Raw genomic sequence first — 26251 nt, 5'->3', positions numbered from 1 at the left:
TTCGTAAATAGAATCAGTGCAATGATGATTGGTTTCAAATTTGTAGATTCAAAACTAAACCAATCATGTATTAAAACCAATCCCCAACATAACTCGGGTTAGTTCAGATTGGAACTAAAGATCCACTGTATGAAAAGGAATTGAGTCAATTAATAATAAATAAATTTTTAACATTTAAACATCCACAAAGAGCAAATTTTTTTTTTTAATGCAAATCAAATCAAATTCAAACTTAAACATAATCAATACAAATTAAATAAATTACATAAATTACGAAATCTAACTTAAATTTCTAGTACTTCTTTGTTCACAATAATTTTTGTATAATGAAAATTATTAAATGCAATCAAATTCATTGTAATAGACCAATTAAGTGAAGACAAGATAATATAAATAAATTTTTAACATATACATACATAAGTTCAATTCGGTTTAGGTAAGGTCTAAATAAAAAATCAATCCAATTCTATCGATTTGATAATTTAAAAATACAAAACCAAACCAATACATTCAAAAATTAAACCAACTCAACTCAAAGAAGTTCATTTGTTTCGCCTCTTTGATTTATTGGTAGTTTAAACCTCTAATCGTATCCAAGAGTGCTAAGCCATCAAAGGGCGCACCACTTCCACAAATCACAATTTTTCTGTTTGGTTCCAATTTTTTAACACAATTTTTTTGCAAATTGAGTTTTTCAATTATTATTATTATTTTTTGTTGTTGTGTTTTTAGTAATTTTTTAAAATATTTTAATCAAATTCAACGTAAATGTACCTAAAAAGTAAAATAGTTATAAAAACATATTTTAAAAATTAATAAATACACAAGATATTTTGTATTTTAGGTATTTAGTAATTTTTTTTTAAAATTTCACAAATATTGTACTTTTTAAATGTATTTATGTTAGATGTATTTAAAAAAATTAAAAAATTTGTTTAAATATTAAAAAAAATTTGGTAAAAACAAAAAAATATGAAAAATAAAAAGAGTCAATTCAAAATTTTGAAACCAAACTAGGTAAATAGTTTTTCCATATTTGATAGGTGAATGGGGATGCTTATGAATAAATAGCTAGAAATTTTAGATAATTTATTATTCAAATAAATTACACTGTTGGTCTCTCTAGTTTGAGTAAAATTTTCATTGAACTTGCGGTCTCAATTTAAACAAATTTTGTTATAATGTAGTGCTTTCATCACTTACTATTAAAAGAAAAAGAAAAATCACATATAAAACTAAAGAGACAAAAGTAAAAATAAATAAATAAATTAAATAAAATAAAATTATAAACTATCGGTATAATAAATAAAGGGTAAATTTCACTTTACTCCTATGTGGTTTGAACTATGTGCAGTTAACGTTTAGAAATGAATACATAACCGCTACGTGATTTGTTACACCATTAAACATTCCATTTAACTTAACAGCAAATGTAAAACACGTGACAAACATAAAAGGGTTGTATGCTCATTTTTAAATTTTAAAAGAGATAAATTGCACATGAAATGAAGTTACAGTACACTTTGCCTTTCAAACAAATGACAAATATTCGTAGTTCATACACTTAATTTAGTTATATACAAGGGTATTTTACTTTTCATTAAATCATTAACCGGCCTAATAGTGTACTTTGTTCCACAAACCATTTGAGAATTATGTGATTATTTTAAAATATTAGGGAGATAAACCACACATCACTCAAACCATAAAGAATAAAGTGAAATTTGCCCATAAATAAATTATACTTGTAGTCTCTATAATTTCTTTTTAATTCCACTTTGGTCATGATTTTTTCTATTCAAAAATTAACTGCATATGATGAAGTGACAACATTGCAACAAAACTAAAAATAAGGCGAATTACACTAACAATCCTTATAATTTAAGGTTCGTGTCACTTTAATCCATGATTTTTCAATTGTGACACAGTTGACTTTGAATTTTGAATCTTATTTCAAATAAGAACAATTCAAGATACCTTTGCTCAATTTGATAAAATATAAACTAATTTGACAAAAATAAATGTCAAAAAAAATATTTTTGATTTTTAAAAAATTATATCTACCCATCAAAAATAAAATTATGTAAAATTGATAAGTCTTTTACGCATTTATTTGTTTTACCAAATTAATTTTTATTATGTGTTTAGATGATAATCATGTAATGTGTACTTGTTAGACTTTTAATGTGTAATCAATATATTTAATATATAAAATATTTTTAATTTTGAATTTTTTAATTTAATAGATTAATTTAATAATAATATCAAAGTTGTTGCCATATTTGAATTTTGAAAAAACGTAAACTAATTTAATGAAAATAAAAACAATCATTCATTACATGATCATTATCCAAACACATAATAAAAATTAATTTGGTAAAACAAATAAATAAATAAATGTATAAAAGATTTATCATTTTTACATAATTTTATCTTTGGTAAGTAAAAATAATTTTTAAAAATTTAAAAATATTTTTTTGACATTTTTTTTATTAAATTGAAGATTTTATCCTTAAAATTGAATAATGATATCTTCGATTGTCCTTATTTGAAACAAAATTCAAAATTTAAGCTCAAATATATCATAATTGAAAAGTCAAAGACCAAAGTAACATAAGTCCTAAACTATAAAGACCGTTAGTGTAATTTGCCCTTAAAAATATAATGTTCAAATGGTTTCAAATTGAAACCATGGAGAAATGACACTTTGCTTAAATTACAAGAGTAATAGTGTGATTCACCCTTATTGTCAACGAAAAATAATAAATAACTAAAAGGGAAAAATAATAGAAAGATATGGAATTTAAATCCAGAACTGCACATAGATAATAATAGGATGAGTCATAGAAGCATTTCAATACTGCACATGATCAAGTTGTTTTAATAGATTTCCAACAACACAGGCTCACTACTTGTTCCATGCAGCCAATTGCTTCATAATAATTGAAAATAAAAAAACTAAAAAAAAAAAATCCATAGAGCATGAAGATCAAGCTAAGTAGTCTTCCATTCTGCCACTCTTAGCATCATATCATCTGCAATTGAACCAATTAACTGCACAAAAATAAAATAAAATAATTGTGAAACAATGTCAACACAAACATCTTTCAAATTGAAACATTAAAAATACAACATAAGGAAATTACATATATTACCCACATTATCAATGTTTTTATTTGTAAAACTAAAACCGTGCCATCTCGAATCAACTTTCAACTTGAATTCAGTTTTCAGTACCAAAAGTCAATTTACAGTGGAAAATCTTGACAAGATGTCTATATCTATTAATGTCTTTCTATCACATGAACTACCGAGATTCACAACCCATTGCTATAAATAATCAATCACAAAGTCAAGTTACTATTCCTATTATTATTACTAATTTTTTTAAAAAAAATGTTTTGATTACATTTTAAGTGAACTCATCTCAATAGAGCCTAAATCTGAAGTACTTGGCTTTAGCACACAAGTCCTTTTGCACTACTTCTCATAGAGATAACAAGATTCTAAGCATAAAAATCCAGCAAGCAACCGCTACAACTATACATCTATATCACCTTAATGGGATGGACATCAAAAGACTGACTACTTCATGCTAAAAGTAAAGAAAACCAAAGCATTCAACAAGCACCCAATGGTTTTCCATAAAAGCAGCCTTGACTGTAACCAGGGGCTATTGCTTTGTGCAGTGACAAAAACTCAGTCCATTGACCATTATTGTGTATTCAAAGGATGAGTGCAATTACTTTGGCAGAATAACCATTGAGGGTGTGCTTTATTTTATTATGCCAAAGATTAGGTACATATCCAATCTGTCTTTAAAAAAAAAAAAAACTCAATTTTGGGGGTCAACACTGGGTAATGGCCTTTTACCTAGACTATGAAACCCTTACAAAGACAAAGCAATTGAACAAACCATAGCTGGAAAATTAGCCTCAACTCAAACTGAGATCCACTGGGCTGAGGTTATCTATTTGGATCCTGGGATGTTACGTTATTATAGAACCTATTCTTCTTTGGCACAACCTCCATATTTTAAGGCTTTGATAGCCAATACCTATGCTCTCTGACTACAGTTGTTTCCCGTTCACAATTGACAAAAGCCACACATCCGCCCTTATACAAGTCTCCTGCTGCTACTGCATTGAACCTCCATTTTAAAACACCTAGGTTATGTTTGGTTACATTTTCAAATCAATTTTTGAAGTGAAAATTCCAAAAAACTTGTTTGGTTTACAAATTTTGAAAATTTGTTTTCAAAATTGTTCAGTCTCCTCTCTCCTTCTCTCACATCCTATACGTCAATCAATCAATCTCTCTCCCTCCCTCCCTCCCTCTCTCTCTCTCTCTCTCTCTCTCTCTCTCTCTCTCTCACACACACACACACACACTCTACACATCACTCAATCAATTTTTCTCTCTCACCCATCTATTCAACTACACAAAAAACTATAGATCTCCAAAAACTATTTTCAAAATATACAGCCAAACAAGTTTTTAAATTTTGCAAACTCTTTAAAAAAACCTACCTTTCAAAATTAATTTTTAAAACTTAACCAAACGGAGCCCTACTCTCTTCTACTGTGTCTCCCCTCCACTCTTTGAGAGCCAACCCCTAAGCTAGTGAGGGTCACCTTCTCTCTCTCTCTCTCTCTCTCTCCTTTCTGCAAACGAACTCCCCATTGACCTAGCTGACTCCTCTACAAAAACTCTCCTTTCCTCTTCTCTTCTCAACCAACTCAGACCCCACCACTTTCGACACCCATGCCCTCCACAACAGGCCCCCATATCCATCATAAAACCTTTATCCATTCTGGCAAGCCCTCGTGATTTCAACAGAACTCAGCTTCCAAGGGTACAACACTAAAAACTGAACCAGTTCCATAACCAAGCTCTAGAAAGAAAGAGAGCCCGATAAAGATCCACCGAAAGTGAAGGAAAAACAACCACGCGGAACAAACGAAGAAAATCAAACAGGACACAAGAAAAACCGAAGATAAAACAGAGGATCATGTGAAATGAAATGAACCATAAGAAAATGGCAGCAGTTGAGAAAGAATAAGGGATTTTTGAAAGAGAACGAAGGGGCATGAAACAGCGAAAAATGAAGATTTAAGTCCCTCTAAGCAACCATGACACCACCAAGACAAGACTTCATACTTAATACACAAGCCATCTCACAAGAAAAAACACAATGGCATTTTTGCAGAACATGACACCGCATGGCAATCATATCAAGTGGGGCATAGTTATTATTTTTATTTTTTAGATGGGAAAATGAGAGTCTCATTGGAGACAGTAGTCCACTGCGCAACTAATAAAAAGGGATGTCTACATCAGCACACCCACAGCAGTGACTATAATAGTGAGTTCCGCAAATTCATTGTTGTACCATTCAAGAAATAAACAAGTATCTCAGCATGTCGGCAATAAATGACAAAAGTTAAGTAGCAAACAAGAAGTTAAGAACATTGATGTCATAGGGACATAGATGATGAGCATTTATTTTTATTTTTGGATGGGAAATGAAGTCTTGTTGGACACAAAGTTCATCTACTGCCCAACTAATAAAAGGGATGTCTGCATCAGCACCTATGTTACACGGACTCGGATGCAGGTATTGGATACATGTATGTGTCTAAGCGTCAAATTCGCCTATTCCTAAAAAGTGAGGATACGGGGACTCGGCTAAAAAGTATCCAAAAAAAGATATGGATAAGGGGACACATCACGCGAAATATTAATAGGATATTCTATATGGTATACTAACTACATAATCTATGCATCATGATCAATACCCAGATAGTTAAAAGTCTAAAAAAATTATATAACTACAAAAATGTTTTAATCTTATTTATTTATAAATAGTCAAAAAAATAGATAATAAATGTTTTAGAAAATAAATATTGATATTTTTATAAAGAATAAATAATATCAATATTATATAACAATATCTAATTTATAATATAATTATATAATAAAAGGCTAATGTCAATTATGCTCCTGCATCACCTGTCCAGAGGAATGGTGAAAGCCAGAGAAAGGACGCATGCAAACCTCCTCAGTGAGATGACCATTAAGAAAAGCATTCTGAACATCAATCTGATAAAGAGGCCAATAACGAATAGCAGCAATAGAGATCAAAGTACGAACAATAATCATTTTGGCAACAGGGGCAAATGTCTCATCATAATCAATACCATACTCTTGTGAGAAACTTTTGGCAATAACATTCACAAAGGGAAGAGGAGACCGATGAAGGATGCCACCACGAATAGCCTTATTCTGAGGGGAGAGAACCGTTAAGAACTACGCTAAATGACCCTGCTCCCAAAACTGAATAGCTATTTCCAACTCATATCGCTTGGCAAAGTTGGACTGCTGATAAACACTCAGTACATAATCCCACACTTCCTCTTACTTGGAAAACATCATTCCAATACGGTCATTTACAGAATTATAAAACTAAGTTAGAACTTGGGCATTATCACAATCCCAAGTATCACAGGAAGTCAGATATCCTTCATTCTTCGGGTCCATTGGACGAGGAATAGAACCAGAAACATAGCCCCATTTTCTTCTGATCGAGAAGAAAATTCTTCGTAACACTGGCCTAATAAGCATAATTGGCACCAGTGAGTTTGCTTCTGATAGATTAGATTTTGGTGTCCCACATTATAATAAAACAAAGTGATAGAATTTTGGGGCCAAAATATAATAACTAAGAACTGGAGAACCAAACTGAAATATACCACTATCTTAATACTCAGAACACATAAGGGAGAGAGCCAGACTTCAGACGAGAGAGAGAGAGAGAGGAAGGGAGTAGACTTCGCATGAAGCACGTGAGAAGCAGATGCAGCCGACCAGAGTTCTCTTTGACTTAGATGGGTTACGACAAGGGTTTCTTTGGGTTGGAGATACAAACCAGATGAAAGATGACTCGTGGCCTTCGATCAAACCAGATGAACACAAAGGAAAAGGGAGTCACGACTTGCAACTTAGAGGGATAACACTAGAGGACTGATTTCTGAGAGACAATCACGGTGAAGAAGAGCACCTATGATCACGACTCAGTGAGATTCTGATGAAGAAGACAACACAGAGACAACTTCTAGTGTTTTGGCTCAGATACGGCTTTGATACCATGTAAGAGTAGTTAAGAAAGAAAATCAAAGTTAAGCTGACACATTCATTTTGCATTTCTCTTTATCGATGTTTGTATGCTTGTTTGTGTAAGTTGAGCACATTGGAGGAAAAACCCTTGTTCAAGAGCCATTTGTGAGCAGTAATTTAGTAATGCTATATTTGAGAAACTAGGTTTCAAATGCAAAACCTATTTATGTTTATGAAAGCTACGCTATCATTCGTTATGAATATCTTATATTTTTGTATCATGTATTGAGATGTCATCCTTACGATCTTACCAAAGGTTAAACTGGGTATGACCTTACCGGGGGTTCACGCTAGGTACATCTTTGTTGGGGGATTTATACCAACATCCTTATCGGGGTACTCATGCCAATATCTTTGGAATGTTCATCGCTATGTAAATGTTTACAAGTCAAGTTTTGAATTATTCATGCTCAAGTTATTCATGCTCTAGAACGGGAGGCTCTCTACCCTATGGTAGGTTTTCTTGATCTATGACCTAGTTTCTCTAGATCTTTCCATGGTTTTGTGTATGCCCATTTTCCCTTCCTACTTTGGTTTGTCTAAGTAATCTTTTGTTGTGGTTCTTCTAGTTCTCCAGTTGTGTTTCATAGCTCCGTTTCTACCTCCCCTTTCCTCCTTTTCGACTTCACCTTGGAGCACACCCCTCTCCCTTATCTCCTCCTTTTTCAGGTGTCTTGCTCTATGTTTGTGAGGCGATGGCGGGTACGTCAAACTCTACCCCTGATCTAGATTTCATTACTCTAGAAGATGGAGATGAAAGTAGTGATGTAGTGTCTCACCGTTGCCTTATCGGGAAGATTCTAGCTCCCAAGCAGCTCAACAACCCAGTAGTCTCGTCCATTGTCAAGGGTGCTTGGAAGATGAGATCCTCCTTCTCAATCTCACCGTGGAATGATAATCTTTTCCTTTTCACCTTTGAGGATGAAGAGGACAGAAGGTGGGTGCTCCAGGAGGCACTACAGTCTATTGTGGGACATCTGATGATTCTCCAACAACCCCTGAAGAAAGGAACCCATGCACCTGATATGGAATTTCTATGGAGCCCTCTCTGGGTCCAAGTTCATGGTCTACCTCTAGAGAAAATTACCAAGGCTAATGGGGAGTTGGTTGGTAGAAGGATTGGTCATCTCATTCGCGTTGAAGCTAACTGTAAGGGTTTGTTGCTCTATCAAAATTTTCTTTGGATAAGGGTGGAACTTGAAATCTCGAAACCTCTTCCTCGTGGCTTTTTTCTTCAGCAAAGTGGTTCTAATGTAGGGGTTTCCTTAAACCCCCGGATTTCTTTCAAATTTGAGAAGTTATTTGTTTTTGCTTTGATTGTGGAAGAATAAGCCATGATAGGAAGGCATGAAAATTTGTTACGCGAGAGGAAGGAATTGGTTCGGGATATGGACCTGACTTGCGCACTAGTATAGCTCAGAGCACTGGATTGCCGGTGGATCATTACAAAAAGTGTGGATGAGATGGATGTTAGGCTCAGACCTCTGTTCAATCGGTTCAAAGAACAAAACCCTAGGCCGACTGCTACGGTGGCACAATAATTAAGAGGCGGTGAGAAAGAGGTAGGCTAGCCTGCTGAGGGGTGAGTGCATCGTGGACCTGTACAATCAACAAAGCATGTTCCTGGTATCATTGTAGAGATCATGGAGGAGAGGGAGCTCACAAAGGACAATCCGGATATGATAAAAAATAAGGACAATTCAGATATTCCTGATAGTGCTATGTAGATGAAAAGGCTAGGTGCAAATCAATCTTTTGGTAATAACAATTCAATACCTCCTGGGCCTAGTCTGAAGGAACCTTATCCAATGGGGGATGCAAATAGCTTGGTTGGGCCCAAGGCCCCTAGTGGGCCTCACTAGCTTGTTACAGAGCCAGTTGAGCATCAAATAATTCCAGCCCATAGGACAACGATGATCAAAACCAGCTCTAACCCAATTGGTATTGAAGAGATCAGCCCTTCCTCAAGCCCAACCCGCACTGATTTGAAGACCGTTGTGATTGATGAGTGTATGGCTACTGTTTTTAATAGTTTGACCTTAAAAAGTAAGGCCCAAGAGGAGAGTGAAGATCTGAGGTTGCCACAGCTCCTTGTACAACTGGGGCTATCTTTGCCTCTCTTTTTTCACTGTCAGTTCATGCTCGCAACTACTCTCTTGCTAGAGGTAGAGGAAAGAGGGGAGTAGGTAAAGCAAAGAAAGGGGTGCACAGTGAATTATTTGAAGTCAAAGTGGTCACAGATGAGTCCTCTCTACCATCCCTGTTGATGGTCCCTTCTTCTACTGAGATTGATGAGTGTTATTCACAAGTCCCCAGTACATATCCTCTTGCCCATGCTTGTGATTGGGCTTTGGTGGCTGGCCCTAAATTAGCCTCAACCACCATGTTGATCCTGAGCTGGAATTGTCAGGGTTTGGGAAGACCGCTGATAGTCCAGATCCTCCAAGGGTTGGTTTCAACCCTTCGTCCCAAAGCGGTCTTTTTCATGGAAACTAAGAATAAGTCAGTGGCACTGGAGAGGATTCGAAGACACCTCCAATTTACAAATAAATGTTACGTAGAACCTAAAGGTCTTTCAGGAGGGTTAGCATTCTAGTGGATGGATGATTTTTGAAATGGATGTCAAGTTCAAACCAAGGTACATGATTAGAGCAATTATTTTTACTTCAAGTATTTCGTCTCGCTGGGCTATTTCATTTGTGTATGCACCTCTGCAAAGGTCACTTCGCAGAATTTTCCGAGGTCAGTTTAAACAGATGACTTTTGCAAATAGTTATCTGTGGGTGTGCATAGGTGATTTTAATGAGATTGGTTTGCTTGGGGAGAAAGAAGGGGGAGCAAAATGTCGAATGAACCAACTTCAATTTTTCCTAGAACTCCTCTGTGACTATGCTCTTTTGGATTTGGAATTTAAGGGCTGCCCTTTTACTTAGTCGAATAATCAAAGGGGAGTTAATAATGTGCGAGAAAGATTGGATAGGGCTGTTGCGAATGTGGAATGGAGAACTCTTTTTCCGTGTGCTCAAGTGTTTCATGAGCTTCAAATTGGGTCAGATCACTGTCCTTTAATGCTTAATTGTTGTGTTCCTCTTAAAAGGGTTCCCGGGAATTTTAAATTTGAAACAATGTGGTCTACTAGCCCATCAGGTGTAGAGGTGATCCGAACCAAGTGGGCTGAAATTCAAACCGGTTCTCCTATGTACCAAATGCTCCAAAAGCTTAAACTGTGTAGGGAAAGCATTAAAGCCTGGAGTAAAGAACACTTAGGCAACAATCAAACCCAAATTTCTCAGCTTAAGCCAGAATTGGCAATTCTTCAAGCACAACCATTTTTGGATGACAATTTGGGGCATCAGCTGAACATAAAATCTGATCTTGAAATGCTTCTTGCAAGGGAGGAAATGTTCTATCACCAAAGATCTCGCATCCGCTGGCTTAATTTTGGGGATAAGAACACTAGCTTCTTTCATGCATCTACGATTCAGCAAAGACAAAGGAATCAAATTCTTCAACTCCAAACGGAGGATGGGACTTGGCTTGCCTCAGACACTGAGATTAATCATCACATGCAAGGTTTTTTCACTAATCTATTCACTAGTGTTGGCCATAGAGATTTTGGGGAGGCCTTATCGGTGGTTGAGCCGTTAATTTCGGATGATATGAATCACCAATTGATCCGCCCAGTTTGTGATGAAGAAATTAAGGTGGCTGTTTTTCAGCTAGGAGCTTTCAAATCTCCTGGGCCAGATGGTTTTCAGGGTTTTTTTCTATCAAACCTATTGGGAGGTTGTGGGAGAACATGCGTGCAGAGCGGTGAAAAGTTTCTTTTTGGGAGGTCATTTGCTCAAAGAACTAAATCAGACAAATTTAGTCCTAATCCCTAAAGTTGCCAACCTGGTAAAGTTGTCACAATTCCGTCCTATTAGTCTTTGCGACTTTAATTTAAAGATCATTACCAAAATTCTTGCAAATAGACTGAAAAAATTCTTAAGGGTCTTGTCTCTCCAAACCAATCTGCATTTGTTCTCAGGCACATGATTCAGGATAACATTATAGTTGCCCATGAGGCTCTCCATTTTTTGAAGCTTAAGAAAAGAGGGTATGTTGGGTATGTTGGGCATGTTGGGAAAATGGCCATTAAACTTGATTTCAACAAAGCCTATGACTATATTGAGTGGAATTTCTTATCAGAACTTATGCAGAAGATGGGTTTTCACACTGATTAGATCCGATGGGTTATGGAATGTGTGACTACGGTCACTTTCTCTATTTTTGCTAATGGTGAAATGAGGGCATCTGTAATTCCGACTCATGGGTTACGTCAAGGTGACCCATTATCCCGGTATCTGTTCATTTTGGTTGCGGGATGTGTTCTCTCACCTCCTAAATCCGAGTCTTAGAAATAATATGATTTCTGGTTTGAAGATAGCGAGGCAATGCCCTACCTTATCCCATCTTTTGTTCGCGGATGACATGCTTCTATTCCTCAAGGCTGATGTTGATGAGTGTCAACATGTGTTGGACATTCTAAAGATATACTGTGAAGCCTTGGGGCAGTTAGTAAATTTGTGAAATCTAGTGTTCAATTTTCCTCCAACACTCCACCTGCCGTTAGCACCTCTATTTGTACCTTGGCTGGCCTCAAAGTGTCTCAACCTAATGTGAAGTACTTAGGATTACTATCATTCTAGGGAAGATCAAAAGCGGAAGCCTATTAGTTTGTAATTGAGAGGATTCTCTCCAAATTGCAAGGTTGGAAATAGAAATTGTTGTCACAAACCAGGAAGGGGACCTTGATTAAGGCAGTGATTCAGGCCATCCCAACATATGCAATGGTGTGCTTTGCCTTTCCCAAAAAATTCTGTGCTAAACTCAACTCGTATATTAGCAATTTTTGATGGGGTAGGGGATTCATTGGCTGAATCGGGGTCATATGACTTTGCCAAAAACATCAAGGAGGTATGGGTTTTAGAGACTTTAATTCTTTCAATTTGGCACTTTTAGCTCGTCAAGGGTGGCGATTATTTAAGTATCCGAATTCATATTGTGCTCGCTTTTTGAAAGGAATTTATTTCCCCAATACTTCTTTCATGCAAGCTTCAAAGGAAAGGAGAGTGTCATGGGCTTAGGCCAGCATTATTCAAGGCCGTCAAATTCTACAAGAAGGTGTTCAATGGCAAGTGAATGATGGGGCTGCCACTAATTTCTGGGAAGACAAGTGGATCCCATCCATTACTGGGTTAAGTATTTTCACCGAAACCTGATGGGTCTGTGATTCAACAAGTGCAGGATGTTATTGATGCCCAGTCAAGGAATTGGAGGATTGAGTCTATGAAAAATCTGGTATCTGAAGCTGAAGTTAATGCTATTAGATTAATCCCAATTGCTATGAAGAATACAGTTGATTCTCTCGTTTGGCACTATGAGTCCAAACGTGAATATTTGGTGAAGTCGGGGTATTCTACAGCCATGACTAAGGTGAGCATGCGTCAATCTTTCAATCTGCCTACCTCCTTTCAGCCCCCTAGTAACGTTTGGAAGCTGATTTGGCCTTTAAAGGTTCCTCCCAAACAAACATTTTTTGTGGCTGGTGTGTAAAAAGGGGCTCACCACCAAAGATAATCTGTATAGGAGGCGATGTGCTTCTACGAATCTATGCTCGATCTGTCAAGAGTCTCAAAACCGTTGAACATCTCCTTTTTAGGTATGAATGGGTCTGAGCAGTTTGGTTTGGATGTGATCTCAAGTTTCCAGTTGTTAGAGGTCCTAGTTGCTCGGTTTTATATTGGTCCTGTGATCTGTTAGAGCAGTCTCAATCAGTTAAAGATTAGGAAAATTTTATCAGCTTTGTTGTTTGGATTGGGTGGTATATATGGAAAGATCGAGAGAAATTATGTTTTCAATCATCACCCTATCGAGCCCTCCTCGATTTTATATCAAGCTCGAGTGGCGAAGGAGGAATTTGATTCAGCCACTGATTCTGTGGCTGCAAGGCAACGCCAGATTTCAACAGAAATCCCACCAAGGGTGGCTGGTTGGCAGGCCCCTAATCCTGGGTCCTTCAAAATCAATTGTTATGTGGCGTTAAAAAAGGGCTCACAGTTGGCTTCGACTGCAGTTCTGCTTAGATATGCAAGGCGTAAATTGATTAATGGCCAAACTAGGAGCTGGAGGGTCACCTCTTCTTTGCAAGGCAAAGCGTTAGCTTGCACAAGTGCACATCAATTAACACTTGCTTCTAACCTCAACTCGGTGGAGATCAAAGGGGACAACAAGGATGTCATTCGCTTGTGCATCTTTGAAGATGTCCCACCGAGGGAGTGTGGAGCAATTTTCAAGGATATCAAGCGGCTGCGGCTCGTTTAGCTGGAGACCGAGAACTGCCAACAAAGCAGCTCATTGGGTGGCCTAAGCTTCCCTCCATGTCTGCCTCCCCCCTAATTGGGTTGGAAATCCACCGGATACTCTAGAGTCATTTCGTAGAGTTTCGTCGCCTTTCTCTTCCTACCATCGTTTTGGTTTTTGTAGGGGTGAAAGAATAATCACTGAAACCAAACCAACCGACCACACCAAACCGAACAGCCGGTTTACGGTCTGTTTTTCTATAATTCGGTTGGTCCGCATGATTTTTCAAAATTTTCGATTTTCGATTTCGGTTAGGTTTAGGTGAATTTTACACTAAACCGCACCGAATTAGACTCTCATCTTAGCTATCCACATGTTTTAATCCTAGCAACCCACTCAATATAACATTATGACACAACTTTTGGCCTTCCAAGTTCCCACGGTGAAAAAAGTTAAAACACTTTTTTGCCCTCTCTCTCTGTCTTCCACTCCAAAGTTCAAACAAATTAGGGTTTTTTTACTAAGGATGAGAAATCAATTAGGTTTTTTACTAAGACACTCTTAGATTCACCACCACTATCATCCATTACTCGGTTGAAATCTTGAAGCAAAGTCTTGGTACCAGGTAAATTTCATCCCTGATTTTTTATTTTGAAAACCCTATTTTTTATTGTTTTACTTTTTGAGCAAACCCTACTTTTTTTTTATAAAAAAAAAAACACTATTTTTTACACAAATCCCTAATTTTTTTTAACACTTTTCAAAAGGCCCTAGTGTAGACTAACTTTTGTGTTAAAGTAAACCATGTTTTTGACCCTGTTGATATATATAATATAAATATGTATAATATTTATGATGTTTTCAAAAGGGTTTTCATGTTTGTAAATCACTTGATTTGATGGTGTTTTGAATCTATAAAAAGATAATAATGTTTGACATTATTTTTGACACACTACTCGTAACATACAAATGAAAAAAAAATGATGATTTAATTTTTGTTTATTAAAATATATTTTTTCTTTTAGTTAAAATTTGTTCTTGTTATTATTATTATTTTATTATGATTTTTTTTATTTTAGTAGTGGTAATATATTTTTTCTGTTAATAGGAGGATTATGATTTTTTTTTTCTCCTAGTCATTATGTTTAGATGGATGATTTAATTTCTATTAGTTAAAATTTGTTCTTGTTATTATTATTATTAAAAAACATATTAAAAAAAAAAAAAAACTTTGACAATGTATTTTTCTATTAGCCAAAATTTGTTCTTGTTATTATTATTATTTTATTAATTACTATTTCTTCTTCTTTTTTTTTTTTTTTTTTTTTTGATAAATCAAATATTTCTTCTTGTTATTATGTTTAGATGAATGATTTAATTTCCCCTACACAAGGGCCAGTGAAATCACTACTCAACAACCTACAACACGAGAGGCTAACAGTGCCAAGGGTAAAAGAGAAAGATCTTTGGTTTGGGATCATTTCACGAAATTGAAGTGTGAATCTGGTAAAAGACCTAGGGCCTCTTGTACTATTGTGGTACAACTTATGCATGTGATTCAAAAATTAATGGGACAACATCAATGCGAGCTCATATAGAATCAAAGTGTAAGAAGTATCCCCCAAGGCAAGATGAAAAGCAAACTACACAAGCTTTTAAACCAAAAGATGAAACTGGTGAAGGGGAAATAGTTGGTAATATTGTAGCTGTAAGCTTTAGTGTTGATGCATGTAGAAAGGCCCTAGCAAAGATGATAATAATAGATGAATTGCCATTTAAGTTTGTGGCGGGTGAAGGATTTAGGCAATTTATGCGAGTGGTGCAACCCAAGTGGTTAAAAATCCCATCTAGGATTACCATTGCCAAAGAATGTATGTCAATATTTGTGAGTGAGAAGAAGGCTTTGAAGAATCCACTTAGAGGTCAACGACTACCACAAACACTTGGACATCCGTGCAAAACTAGAATTATATGTGTCTCACTACACATTTTATTGATTGTGATTGCAAACATCATAAAAAAATTATGAACTTTTGTATAGTTCCAAATCACAAAGGTGACACACTTGGTAAGGTGATTGAGGATTGTTTAGTAGCATGGGGAATTGATAAGTTTCTCATAATCACGGTTGATAATGCAAGCTCAAATAATGGTCTCATTAACTTTTCGAAGTGAAAGACGAAGAGAAGAAAGAATACCATATTAGAGCATGACTTTTTACATGTGAGGAGTTGTGCTCACATATTGAATCTAATTGTTTGTGAGAGATTGAAAGAACTTGATAATTCCATAACAAGAATTCGGTGTGTTATAAAATTTGTGAGATCCTCTCCATCTAGAATGACCAAGTTCAAATTATGTGTTGAAAAAGAGGGCATTAAGTTTAATGGTAAACCTTGTTTGGATGTGGTTACCCAATGGAACTCTACATATTTCATGTTAGAACGGGCTATACAATTTCAAAAGGCTTTCCAGCGGTTAGATGATGATGACACCCACTTCCGCTCGAATCTTAGAGAGGATGAGGTTGGTGAGGTTGGTGAGGTTGATGAGATCGATGAGGTTGGTGAGGAGGGAGAAGTTGGTGACATTGGTGAAGAGGATGAAGTTGCTTTAATTAATAATGGGAAAGAAAAAGAGAGAAGAAAGACAATCGGGCCGCCTACAAAACATGATTGGAAGAATGCAAAATTGTATGTCAAGTTCCTAAAATTGTTTTACAATGCCATTACGTTTTTCAAGTTCTTTATATGTCACTTGCAATGAATTTTTTATTGAGATTATATTGATAAAAAATGCAATCATTGAATTGTGTGAGAATGAAGATGTAAGCTTGCATTTAATGGCACGTGGCATGAGTTCCAAGTTTGATACGTATTGGGATAAATTTGACAATGTTAATTTGCTATTGTTTGTTGCGATTGTTATTGATCCCCGTTACAAAAAATTTATGAGACTAAGAATGTTGATGAATTGATGATGAAATTAAAGAACGAGTTGACACGATTATATGATTGATATGCTTTGAATGTTCAAAGTGGTAGTGTGCAAACACAAATTGTGGGGGAGTCATCAAGGGCAATGGATTTGGATAAAGAATATGACATGGATGTTCAAGCAAAAATGAAATCCAAGTATAAGATGCATTTGGAGAAACAAGGTAACCTGGTTAACAAATTTGAGTTGGAGAATTTTTTGGTGGATGATTGTGAATAAGATAATGATGATTTTGATATCTTGGGTTGGTGGAAGTCTAATTCCACTAAGTATCGCATCCTCTCTCTTATGCTCGGGATGTTCTAGCTATCCCCGTGTCTATGGTTGCCTCAGAATTTGCTTTTAGCTTTTAGCACGGGAGGCCATGTGCTTGATCCATTCCGTAGCTCTCTATCACCCATCATGGTAGAGGCCCTCATTTTTACGCAAAATTGGTTACATTCCCCATCTCAAATCAGTCTTAGAGATCAATTGGACGAATTGGAAGAGATTGAATCAGGTACATTCATTGATTAATAAATATTTCTTATTTTCTTTCTTTTATATTTTATGAGAGTTAGATGTTTAACAATAGAATTTCTTATGTTTTGCTTCTTTCATTTTTTTTGTTTTTTGTTTTTAATGCTTATGGAAGGATCAAGCAGCAAGGATGTCAACGTTATTGATTGATGTTAGAAAGCAATGGTAACAAGTTGAATATTTGATCTAATTTTAATTTATTTTTTTTTTTTTATGTTAAATTCAATTCTTATGAGAATAGTTTTATTGTTTTTGCAGGACTTCTTTTGTTTTGTTAGTTGGAAAATATGTCAAATTTCTATAATTTCAATTTTTGATTTTTAAGATTGAGTATTAATCGTCATAGAGGTAAGAAATTGCATAATTCATTTAGATTTTTTTTTTTTTTTATGTTAAATTCAATTATGATGATAATAATTTTATTAATAGTAATTTGGTTGGTTAAAAAATGCATACTCTATCTACATTTTATTTTCAGTTTTTTAATATTAATAGTTTGTAATATTTGGTTATGGATATATGGTTCTTATTTAGTTTTGAACAGACAAAAAATACTTGCTTGATATATGGTTCCTATTTGTTTTGAACAAAAAAATAGTTGCTGAATATATTTTGGTACATTTGGTTTGTTGGATATGTTTGGTGCTTGTTAGATGCATTTTTATTTTTTAATTTTTTAGCTCTTATTGGACAAGGATTTCAAAGCCTAATTCAACTATTTTTTTTTTTTTGGTAAATGAAGCCCAATTTAATTTGATAAAGCGGGCATATGTAAAAATTATACCTAGGTGTTGTTAGACTTTAGTTTCCAAGGCCCAAATTCATTTTTTGTGATGGATAAAAGTAGGTCTAAAATGGGAGGCCCAAAATCATAGCACCGCACTGCACCAAACCGAAATAGCATAAAACGGTTTGGTTCAGTTTACAGGTGTATTGCGGTCAGTTTGGTTTCAAAAAAAAAAAAACTTATTACTTCGGTTTGGCTCAAAATCTATGAAAAAATCAGCCGAACCGAACCGAACCGAACCGAACCAAACTGATCCGATTTCACCCCCAAGTTTTTGCAATACTTCCTTTGATAAAAAAAAAAAAAAAAAAAAAAGCAAATTGGGACCGACTATAAAGTTGGAGATCTCTATGTGGTGGAAAGCTTACATCTCCCTCTATTTACCTTTCTAGTTGCACTTTCGTCGTTTCAGTTAGATTCTCAGTCGAATCAGTTTTATTTATGGCATTCTCGCTTAATTCATTTGTCTGTTAACCGCTTACGGCCTTCAGCTCAGTCAGGATTGTTAGGTAAATTTTATCCTAGTCAAATTACTGAATGTCGGGGGTATAAACTTGCCAAAATAACAGCTTTACCATTTAATAAAACTACTATTTCTGTTTTCCCATTTTTTCTTGTGCATACTGATGTTGGGGGACAATCCTTTTCTCACTAAAGGGGGTTCTACATACTATATGTCTTTTGTTAATGATTGCACCCGCTATACTTAGGTTTATCTTATGATTCATAAATCTGACTTCTACCAGATTTATCGTACCTTTCAGTCTATAATCACTATACAATTTGGGTCTACAATTAACCTATTACGATCTGGTTTAAGTGGGAAATATTTTAAAACCAAGTTCTGTGAGTATTTGGCCAATTAGGGTACCATTCACCAATCTTCCTATATTGATACACCGGCCCAAAATGGTCGCGTTAAGCGTAAACACCGTCATCTCTTTGAGACAGTTAGGTCTTTCCTTCTCTTTGCATCTATTCTGGCTCCTTTTTTGGGGTGAAGCAATTCTTACTGCTGGTTTTCTTCTAAACCGTATGCCTACTCCCCTACTCTCTAGTCGTTCTCCTTATGCGACTCTATTTTCCTAAATTCCCAATTACTCCCTCCTGTGTGTTTTTGGGTCTACTTGTTTTGTCTTTCTTCCCCAAAAAGATAGGACCAAACTTAGTGCCTAGTCTATTCTGTGTCTTTTTAGGCTGCAATCTTATCCAGAAGGCTATCGCTGTTATGACCTTATTCCTCGTCGCCTTTATGTCTCCGGCCATGTTGCCTTTTTCGAACGCTTGTCTTCTTTTTAGCTTCCTCCTATCAGGGCTCCAATTTACAAAGAAGATTTGGTTCACATTGATCCATTTCCTTCTGAAGTCCCTCCTGATGAATACATCTCTACTGTTTCCCATGAGCTTGTTCCCTCTTCTCCTCCTACCACTCCTTCTGCCAAGTCCCTCTCTATTGTCCCCCATGAGTCTATTCCTCCTCCTCCTCCTCCTCCTCTGTTGTTAGTCTATTCTCGTCGCAAGGCTCTCCCTCCACCAGTTGTCTCTGCCTTACTGCTAATCCTCCTGCCTTTGACGACTCTGATCTTGTCAACCGTAAGTATCCCCTTCTCATCCATAAACAAGTAGTCAAACTTAGTTTTGTTAAAACATGTTTTTCTTCTTCATATTGTATGTTTTTGTTTGCTATTCACCCTTTTTCATAACCCCAGTCTTACAAAGAGGCATGTCAGGATCCTAATTGGATTCGAGCTGTGAAGGATGAGTTGTCTGCATTGTAGAAGACTACTACTTGAGAGCTGGTTCCTTTGCCTACTGGCAAGAATCTAGTTAGTTATAAATGGGTCTATAAATTCAAGACTCATTTCGCTGGTTCTCTTGAGCGCTACAAAACTCACCTGGTTGCCAAATATTTCTAATAGGAGTATGGTATTGATTATGAGACATTTGCCCCTGTTACCAAGATGTTTACTGTCTGTACTTTGATCTTTGTTGTTGTTGTTCGTCATCGGACTCTTTATTAGATAGATGTTAAGAATACTTTTTTTAAAAGTCATCTCAATAAGGAGGTTTATATGCGTCCTCCCCTTGGCCTTTACTATTCTTCTGGACCGGTTTGTTGTATTTGGCATGCTTTGTATGGTTTGAAGCAATCTCCTAGTGCTTGGTATGATCGCTTTCAGATAGTTGTTATTGTGCTTGGGTTTCATCCTTATGCTTAGGACTCTACTTTGTTTCTCCTCTACACAACTGGTGGTTTTGTTGCCCTATTACTGTATGTGGATGATATGACCATCACTGGCTTTGACTCCTCTGCTATCTCTTCGGTTAAGTAGCATCTCTTCCACACCTTTGAAATGAAAAATCTATGCCTATTGCGGTTATTCACCGTGTCGATTGTACTAACACAAAGATTTCTAATACCTCCATTGAGCTTAATGTAAGGCTCAACACTACTGATGGTGTTCCTCTAGATGATACTACTTTATATCGAGAGCTTGTGGGTTGCTTAGTCTATCTGACGGTTACTCAACATGATCTTGCCTATGTTGTTCTTGTGGTTAACCAATTCGTTTCTACTCCTCGCTCCACACATTGAGCTGCTTTACTTCGAATTATTCGTTATCTTCGCAGTAATATCTTTTAGGGTTTGTTGTTATCTTCTACTTCTTCCTTGGACTTGGTGGCCTATGTTGATGCTGATGCTGATGCTGATGCTGATTGGGCTGATGATATTAATGATTGCAAGTCTACTTCTAGTTTCTTAGCGATTCCCTGATTTCATGGAAAAGCAAAAAACAAACTGTTGTTATCCATTCTACTACCGAAGCTAAGTACCACGCTATGGCTCATGCTACTACTAAAATTATCTGCCTTCGTTGTCTCTTATTTGACTTGGGCGTCCCTCAGTCTTCTCTGACCTCTTTCTAATGTGACAATCGCAATGCTATTCAGATTGCCCATAACACTGTCTTTCATGAACGGACGAAACACATTGAGATTAATTGTCACTTCATTCGTCAATGTCTGCAATCTGACTCTATCTCACTCCCTTTTGTCACTTCGACTCTGCAACTGCCTGATTTATTTTACCAAGACTTACAAAACTGCTCAGTTTCAACTTCTTCTAGGCAAACTCTAAGTATTTTCTACTAAAACACCTTGAGTTTGAGCAAAGGTATGAGAATATATTACGTATATATCGTATATTAGGAATTAGGAAAGATTGGATGTAAATATTCCAATTAATTGTATTTCCCTTTTCAGTCATAGGTTTAAGGTTATATAAACTGATGAACCCTTTAAAAATTCTATACAATTGAATATACAGATTCATTTAGAAATCTTACAGTGATTACAAAGGAATTATTATATCAATTTACCCTTTTTCGAAAGACTCAATCAAAACTTAACATGCTCACTCGTTGCATACTTCTTTTGAGAGTTCTTTTGAAGCCCCTTTCTAACACCTTTTTTTTCCTCATTGGCAATGATTTCAGATTCTAAATGGATGTCCCAATTGGGTGAATTCTTAAATTGAGATGAATTATTGCCCAAAAAATATGAAAAATGCTTAGTAGCGAAAAGGCTTTTCCAAAGAGCAACTTCCTTATTAGGAGGTTCCCTTATTGATATTTAATCACTCTTAAACAAGGGTGGCAAGTGAGTACAAAAAACTAATCCAGCCTTTAATTCAACACGAAGTACCATTAGTATGTCCAATGTGATAGAATTTGATTTTGAGTGATAAGACGTAGTATCAAAGGAATAGGATGGAACCGAATCGAGCATAACCGAGAGCAAAGACTGCAACTCTAACAACACTAGAGGATGAGGAAGTAGGATCCAGTGGGGAGAGTTGGGGGAGAGGTGCAAAAACAGGATGTGAGGTAATATGGGAGGGATGAGAAAGGGGATTGGGCGAGATGGCACCTTTGGATAGTTCAAGGAAATGTACTATCTGCAGAAGAGGAGAGTCTACCGCATACATATTTTACTACATAAAAATTTATAGATCTTATCTTAGAAGTAGGGAATGGAGACACAATTTAGTCCGCACTACCTAGCTGTAATTAGTTTAGCTTAGAGCTGTTTGCTGACACACGCTACTACCACTCTAGTTGCTACTTTCACTCATGCTTGATATATTAGGGAAGAGAAGGTGGGAGGGAGGGGAGGGGGCTAGGTGTGGTGGAGTCTGGGCTTGGATGGCAATGGCCAGCGGTGGAGTGGCTGGTGGAATGGTGGTAGGGTGGCTGGTGAGATGTGTACTAAGACATTGAAGAAAGGGGCAGGTTTGTATGTAAAGATAATTTGATTAAAGGATAAAATTGTGATTTAAGAAAAATTACTAAAGTGTGAGCACTTTAGGGAATTGGTGTGTGAAATAGAAGCCCCCTCTTACGGGATAAATCATAAGCATGAAAGTAAACCAAAGAAATGAAGGGTGAATAAAATTACTTGAAAGTTGAAACTGATAGAATGGGAACAATTTCTTGTATGTGGGATTATTGCTTGGAAAGCCCCCATTTCTAACCATAAATCCCTTAAGGATGCAACTACCATCCAGTAATTGGATCTGTTGTCTCCATGCGCTGCTACTTGTAGAGTAACAACCACTTAAAGAAATGATCCTAGGCCCTTTTTGCATGCCAATTTTATGGTCTGGTACAGAATCTTATGCAACAAACAAGAATATTCCTTGTTTGCAGTATGAACAAGCTTCTTCTGTAGGAAATGCTCTTTTACACCAGAGTAATGCATGGAAACCATAAATAAATAAATAAATACTTGCCTCGTCTATAGTTTTAATTTCAGTTGTCCCCAAAGGGACCTGGAATGACATTTTTCAACTATTGTTACAAGAACTATTATAAGCCACAGTGACCAGATTGTGAAACAATCAACACTATTAATGCAAAAGGATCAGCAATTCCAATAAATCCTTTTGGTAAAAGTGGTACAAATTCTAACAAAGTGAGCCTGTAGTTGTACACTACAATTCCTTTTCCCCCAGACCAAGAGACAGAACCCACCAAGAAGCAACATGAGAAAGACAGCATAAAGTTCACATGACAATTTTGCAAATAATCTGAAGGAAATTGCATACCAAAATCACCAAAACACGAAGAAAAATAGGTTTTTTAAAATAAAAACCACAGTAAGAGCATACAAATCTCTGCATAATCAACACTTACACTCCGTTTGGACTGAGGGGTTTGGTGAGAAAAGAAAAGAAAAGAAAAGAAATGGGGAGAATGAAGTTTCTCATCACTTGGTAATGAGGTGCGTAATGGTAAAAAATGAAGAGATGGTGAGAAACACAAATCAAATCAAACCAAACTTAAGTACTGTTTCTCACCAAAATGGTGAGATTTGGTGAGAAACCAAAATTACTCATTTAATCATAGTAAATCCAAACAAGAATGTGAGAAAACACAATCATTTGATTTTCTTCTCTCCAATCATTTCTTTTCTTATCAAAATCCAACAGCTTAACCATACTCATCAAGCATTAGAGGTAAAGTATAACCAAATGAGAGCGGAAAAAAAATGTGATCTTTGAATGAATGACCAAATCAAATCAAATCAAAAGTTCAAACCACAAAATCACAAACCCTAGATATGCAAAAAAGAATTGAAGAAACATACCCTTGGCCATCAAGATTCCCCTGCCCACTGCTCCCTCCGCTGGCATACGACCCATCGTCCGTCGCCGTCTGCCACACCGACTGCCACGCCTGCGACGGCGGCGGCTGCACATACATCCCTGGATCAACACCGGGCACCGCCGGGCGTCCGATCATGACCCCCGGCGGCGCCGGCTGCCCCATTGGAGGGTAGTAGTAAGGGACTCCACTGGCGGTTGGCCCAACCATTCCAATTCCGGTGGCCTCGTCCTTGATCTCGTCCCTGGGGACAATGTCGACCAAGAAATCGAAAATGTCAGTGCGAGTGATGGCGGCGGCGATGTCGTTCTTCTGGAGGGTACGGCGCTTGTTCTCCTCCGCGTGGAGCCAGGATCGGATGGTGAGTTCGAGGATGAAGAGCTCGCAGGCCTTGGCGAAGAGGATTGGAGCCTCGGCGGAGATCATGCGAACATCCTCGTCGGCCTTCATGATCTTCTTGATGCGAGCCAAGGGTAACTGGTGGTTCTTGAAGTCGTTCACTTGCTCGATCTCTTGACGCTGGTATGTCCAGAACATCTGGAGTTGTTGCTGCTGCTGCTGGAGGAGGTGGTGGTACGGTGCCTGAGGAGGGTACGGCGACGACTGTACCGCCGCCGCCGCCGGCGGTGGTTGTTGTTGTTGGTTGTTCTCCATTTTGGAATGTTGTGATTTTCTGGGAAAATAGTTTTGGTTGTGTTTGCGTTTGTGTTTGTGTGTGTGTGTGTGTGTGTGAAGAGAGTGCTTGTTTTGATGGAAAAAAATTTGGGGTTGTATTTGGGAGGGAGAGGATAAGGTACAGTAGTTTTAGTACAGATTCTCATGTGATATGACCTGCCCTTTTTCTGTTCCTTTTTAATCTAACTCAGTCCTTTTTTTCTTTTTCTTTTTCCGCTTTTACTTTTTCTAATTTGGGTGATTAGAATCTACATTTCATTATTTCATTATTGATAGATAAATTACATTCAGCGTTTTTTTTTTCTTTAACAATTCTAAAGACACGAAATAATTTATTAATTTTTTTTATATGAATATAGGATTTACACACCTATAAACTTATGTGAATTTCACGAGAAATTTAATAAAATATTTAAAATTCATAGTATTTTTTTTTTGTTTCAATTTTTTATATTTAATTTGATTTTTAAATTGAATTTTTTTATTCTTCATATATTTTTTTTGTTTAAAATTTTAAGTAATTTTTTTATTTTTTTAATATATCTTAGTTAAATATATCTAAATAGTAAAATATTTATGAAAAAAATATTTTAAAAAATTAATAAATACACAAAAATATAAAAAAACATATTGAATTTTTATTTTTTTTTTTGTATTTTTGATATTTACTGATTTTTTTTAAAAAAAAATTCACAAATATTATACTTTTTAAGTGCATTTATGCTAGGCGTATCTAAAAATTAAAAAAAAATTACTTAAATATTAAAAAATTCAGTGAAAATAAAAAAATATAGAAAACGAAAATTAAGTTTTTCTAAAAAGTGAATACTAGAAATGGAAATCGATCAGAGAGATTGATTTTTTTTGAAATTTGTAAAGAGTATAATTATATTAATTTTTTTAATAAGATTAAAAAAATTAAAATTTATTTAGATTATAAATATATTAAAATATATATTTCAATGTACAATGAATAATAATAATATTTTTTTATTCATATGATTAAGATATTAGAACATATCTAATGGTAAATGTTATAATGATATTGCTAAAATTATAATTTGGTAATGAACAGTAGTAAATTGTCAAATTATAGCTATGGTACTTCAATGGTCACATGTCATTTTCGCAAATCTCAACCAGTTTTCTTCCAAATTTGTAGGTGTTATTTGAATATAAATTTTTTAATATTTTTTTATTAATTATTTTTTTGTTTTTTGTGACTTTTTAAAACTTTTTAAAAAAAAAAATTAAATATTTATATTTTATCCGACTAGACAAATATAAAAAATTAAAAAATATATAAATATAATACCCCATCCACTATTTACCCACCATTCATTTGCCAACAACCACCTACCAACAAACATCCATCATTCATCCACCATTCACTCACCAACAATCACCCACCAACAACCATATATTATTCATTTACCATTCATTCACTAACAACCACTCATTATTCACTCATCCATAATTTTCTCTATAAATACAACACAATGTTTTCTATAATTTTCATATTTACCCATCCACAATTTTCATATCTTCTAAACTCTCTCTTTCTCTAAACTATTACAATGAACAATTTCATTAAAGCCATTTTTAATAAAAATTTTGATAAATCTTCATCATTTGATGATGATATAATAATAATGCAACTGTTAACAACGCAACAACAAAGAAAACAAGCGTTAATCCAAAACTAACGAACCAGACATGTTGGTTCTACAAGTGGTCGTTGATACATTAATCGAAAGAGGATCAAAGGCAACGAATAAATTTATAGAGATTACTTTGCAAATAATTATGTCTATCCAGAAGAATATTTTCGAGGACTTTTTCGAATGAGGTGGTCATTATTTCTTAGTATCTTACATGATATTCAACAACTCTTGGATTATCTGGTGCACAGAAGATGACTGTTACACATCGGATCCTTCAATGCGGCGTATCTGCTAATGCTGTGGACAAGTACATCGAATCGACGAAACTACTGCAATTGACTTGTTGAATTTTTTTACCAGAACGATTGTTGCTATCTATGAAGGCGTATACTTAAAATTCCTAAATGAGACAAATATTGCCA

General features: G+C 35.7%; 1 protein-coding gene across 1 annotated transcript; it reads right to left on the bottom strand.

Annotated features, from left to right (window-relative positions):
- Positions 1–2797: 2797 nt before the first annotated feature.
- NF-YC1 (nuclear factor Y, subunit C1) lies at positions 2798–24365 on the bottom strand. Its single transcript, XM_028247409.2, has 2 exons — positions 23474–24365; positions 2798–3054 (listed from the first exon to the last, which is right to left on the bottom strand). Exons 1-2 carry the CDS (start codon positions 24142–24144, stop codon positions 3051–3053), a joined length of 675 nt encoding a protein of 224 aa, XP_028103210.2. The 5' UTR covers positions 24145–24365; the 3' UTR covers positions 2798–3050.
- Positions 24366–26251: the final 1886 nt, after the last annotated feature.

Source organism: Camellia sinensis, chromosome 15, assembly GCF_055761805.1.
Source record: "Camellia sinensis isolate YWXY chromosome 15, ASM5576180v1, whole genome shotgun sequence".
NCBI classification, from domain to species: Eukaryota; Viridiplantae; Streptophyta; class Magnoliopsida; order Ericales; family Theaceae; genus Camellia; species Camellia sinensis.
This window is presented reverse-complemented; position numbering and strand designations above follow the sequence as displayed.

Bases quoted from the DNA above. Each gene is read 5' to 3' on its own strand.
- NF-YC1 (XM_028247409.2), bottom strand. From the start codon at position 24,144: ATGGAGAACAACCAACAACAACAACCACCGCCGGCGGCGGCGGCGGTA.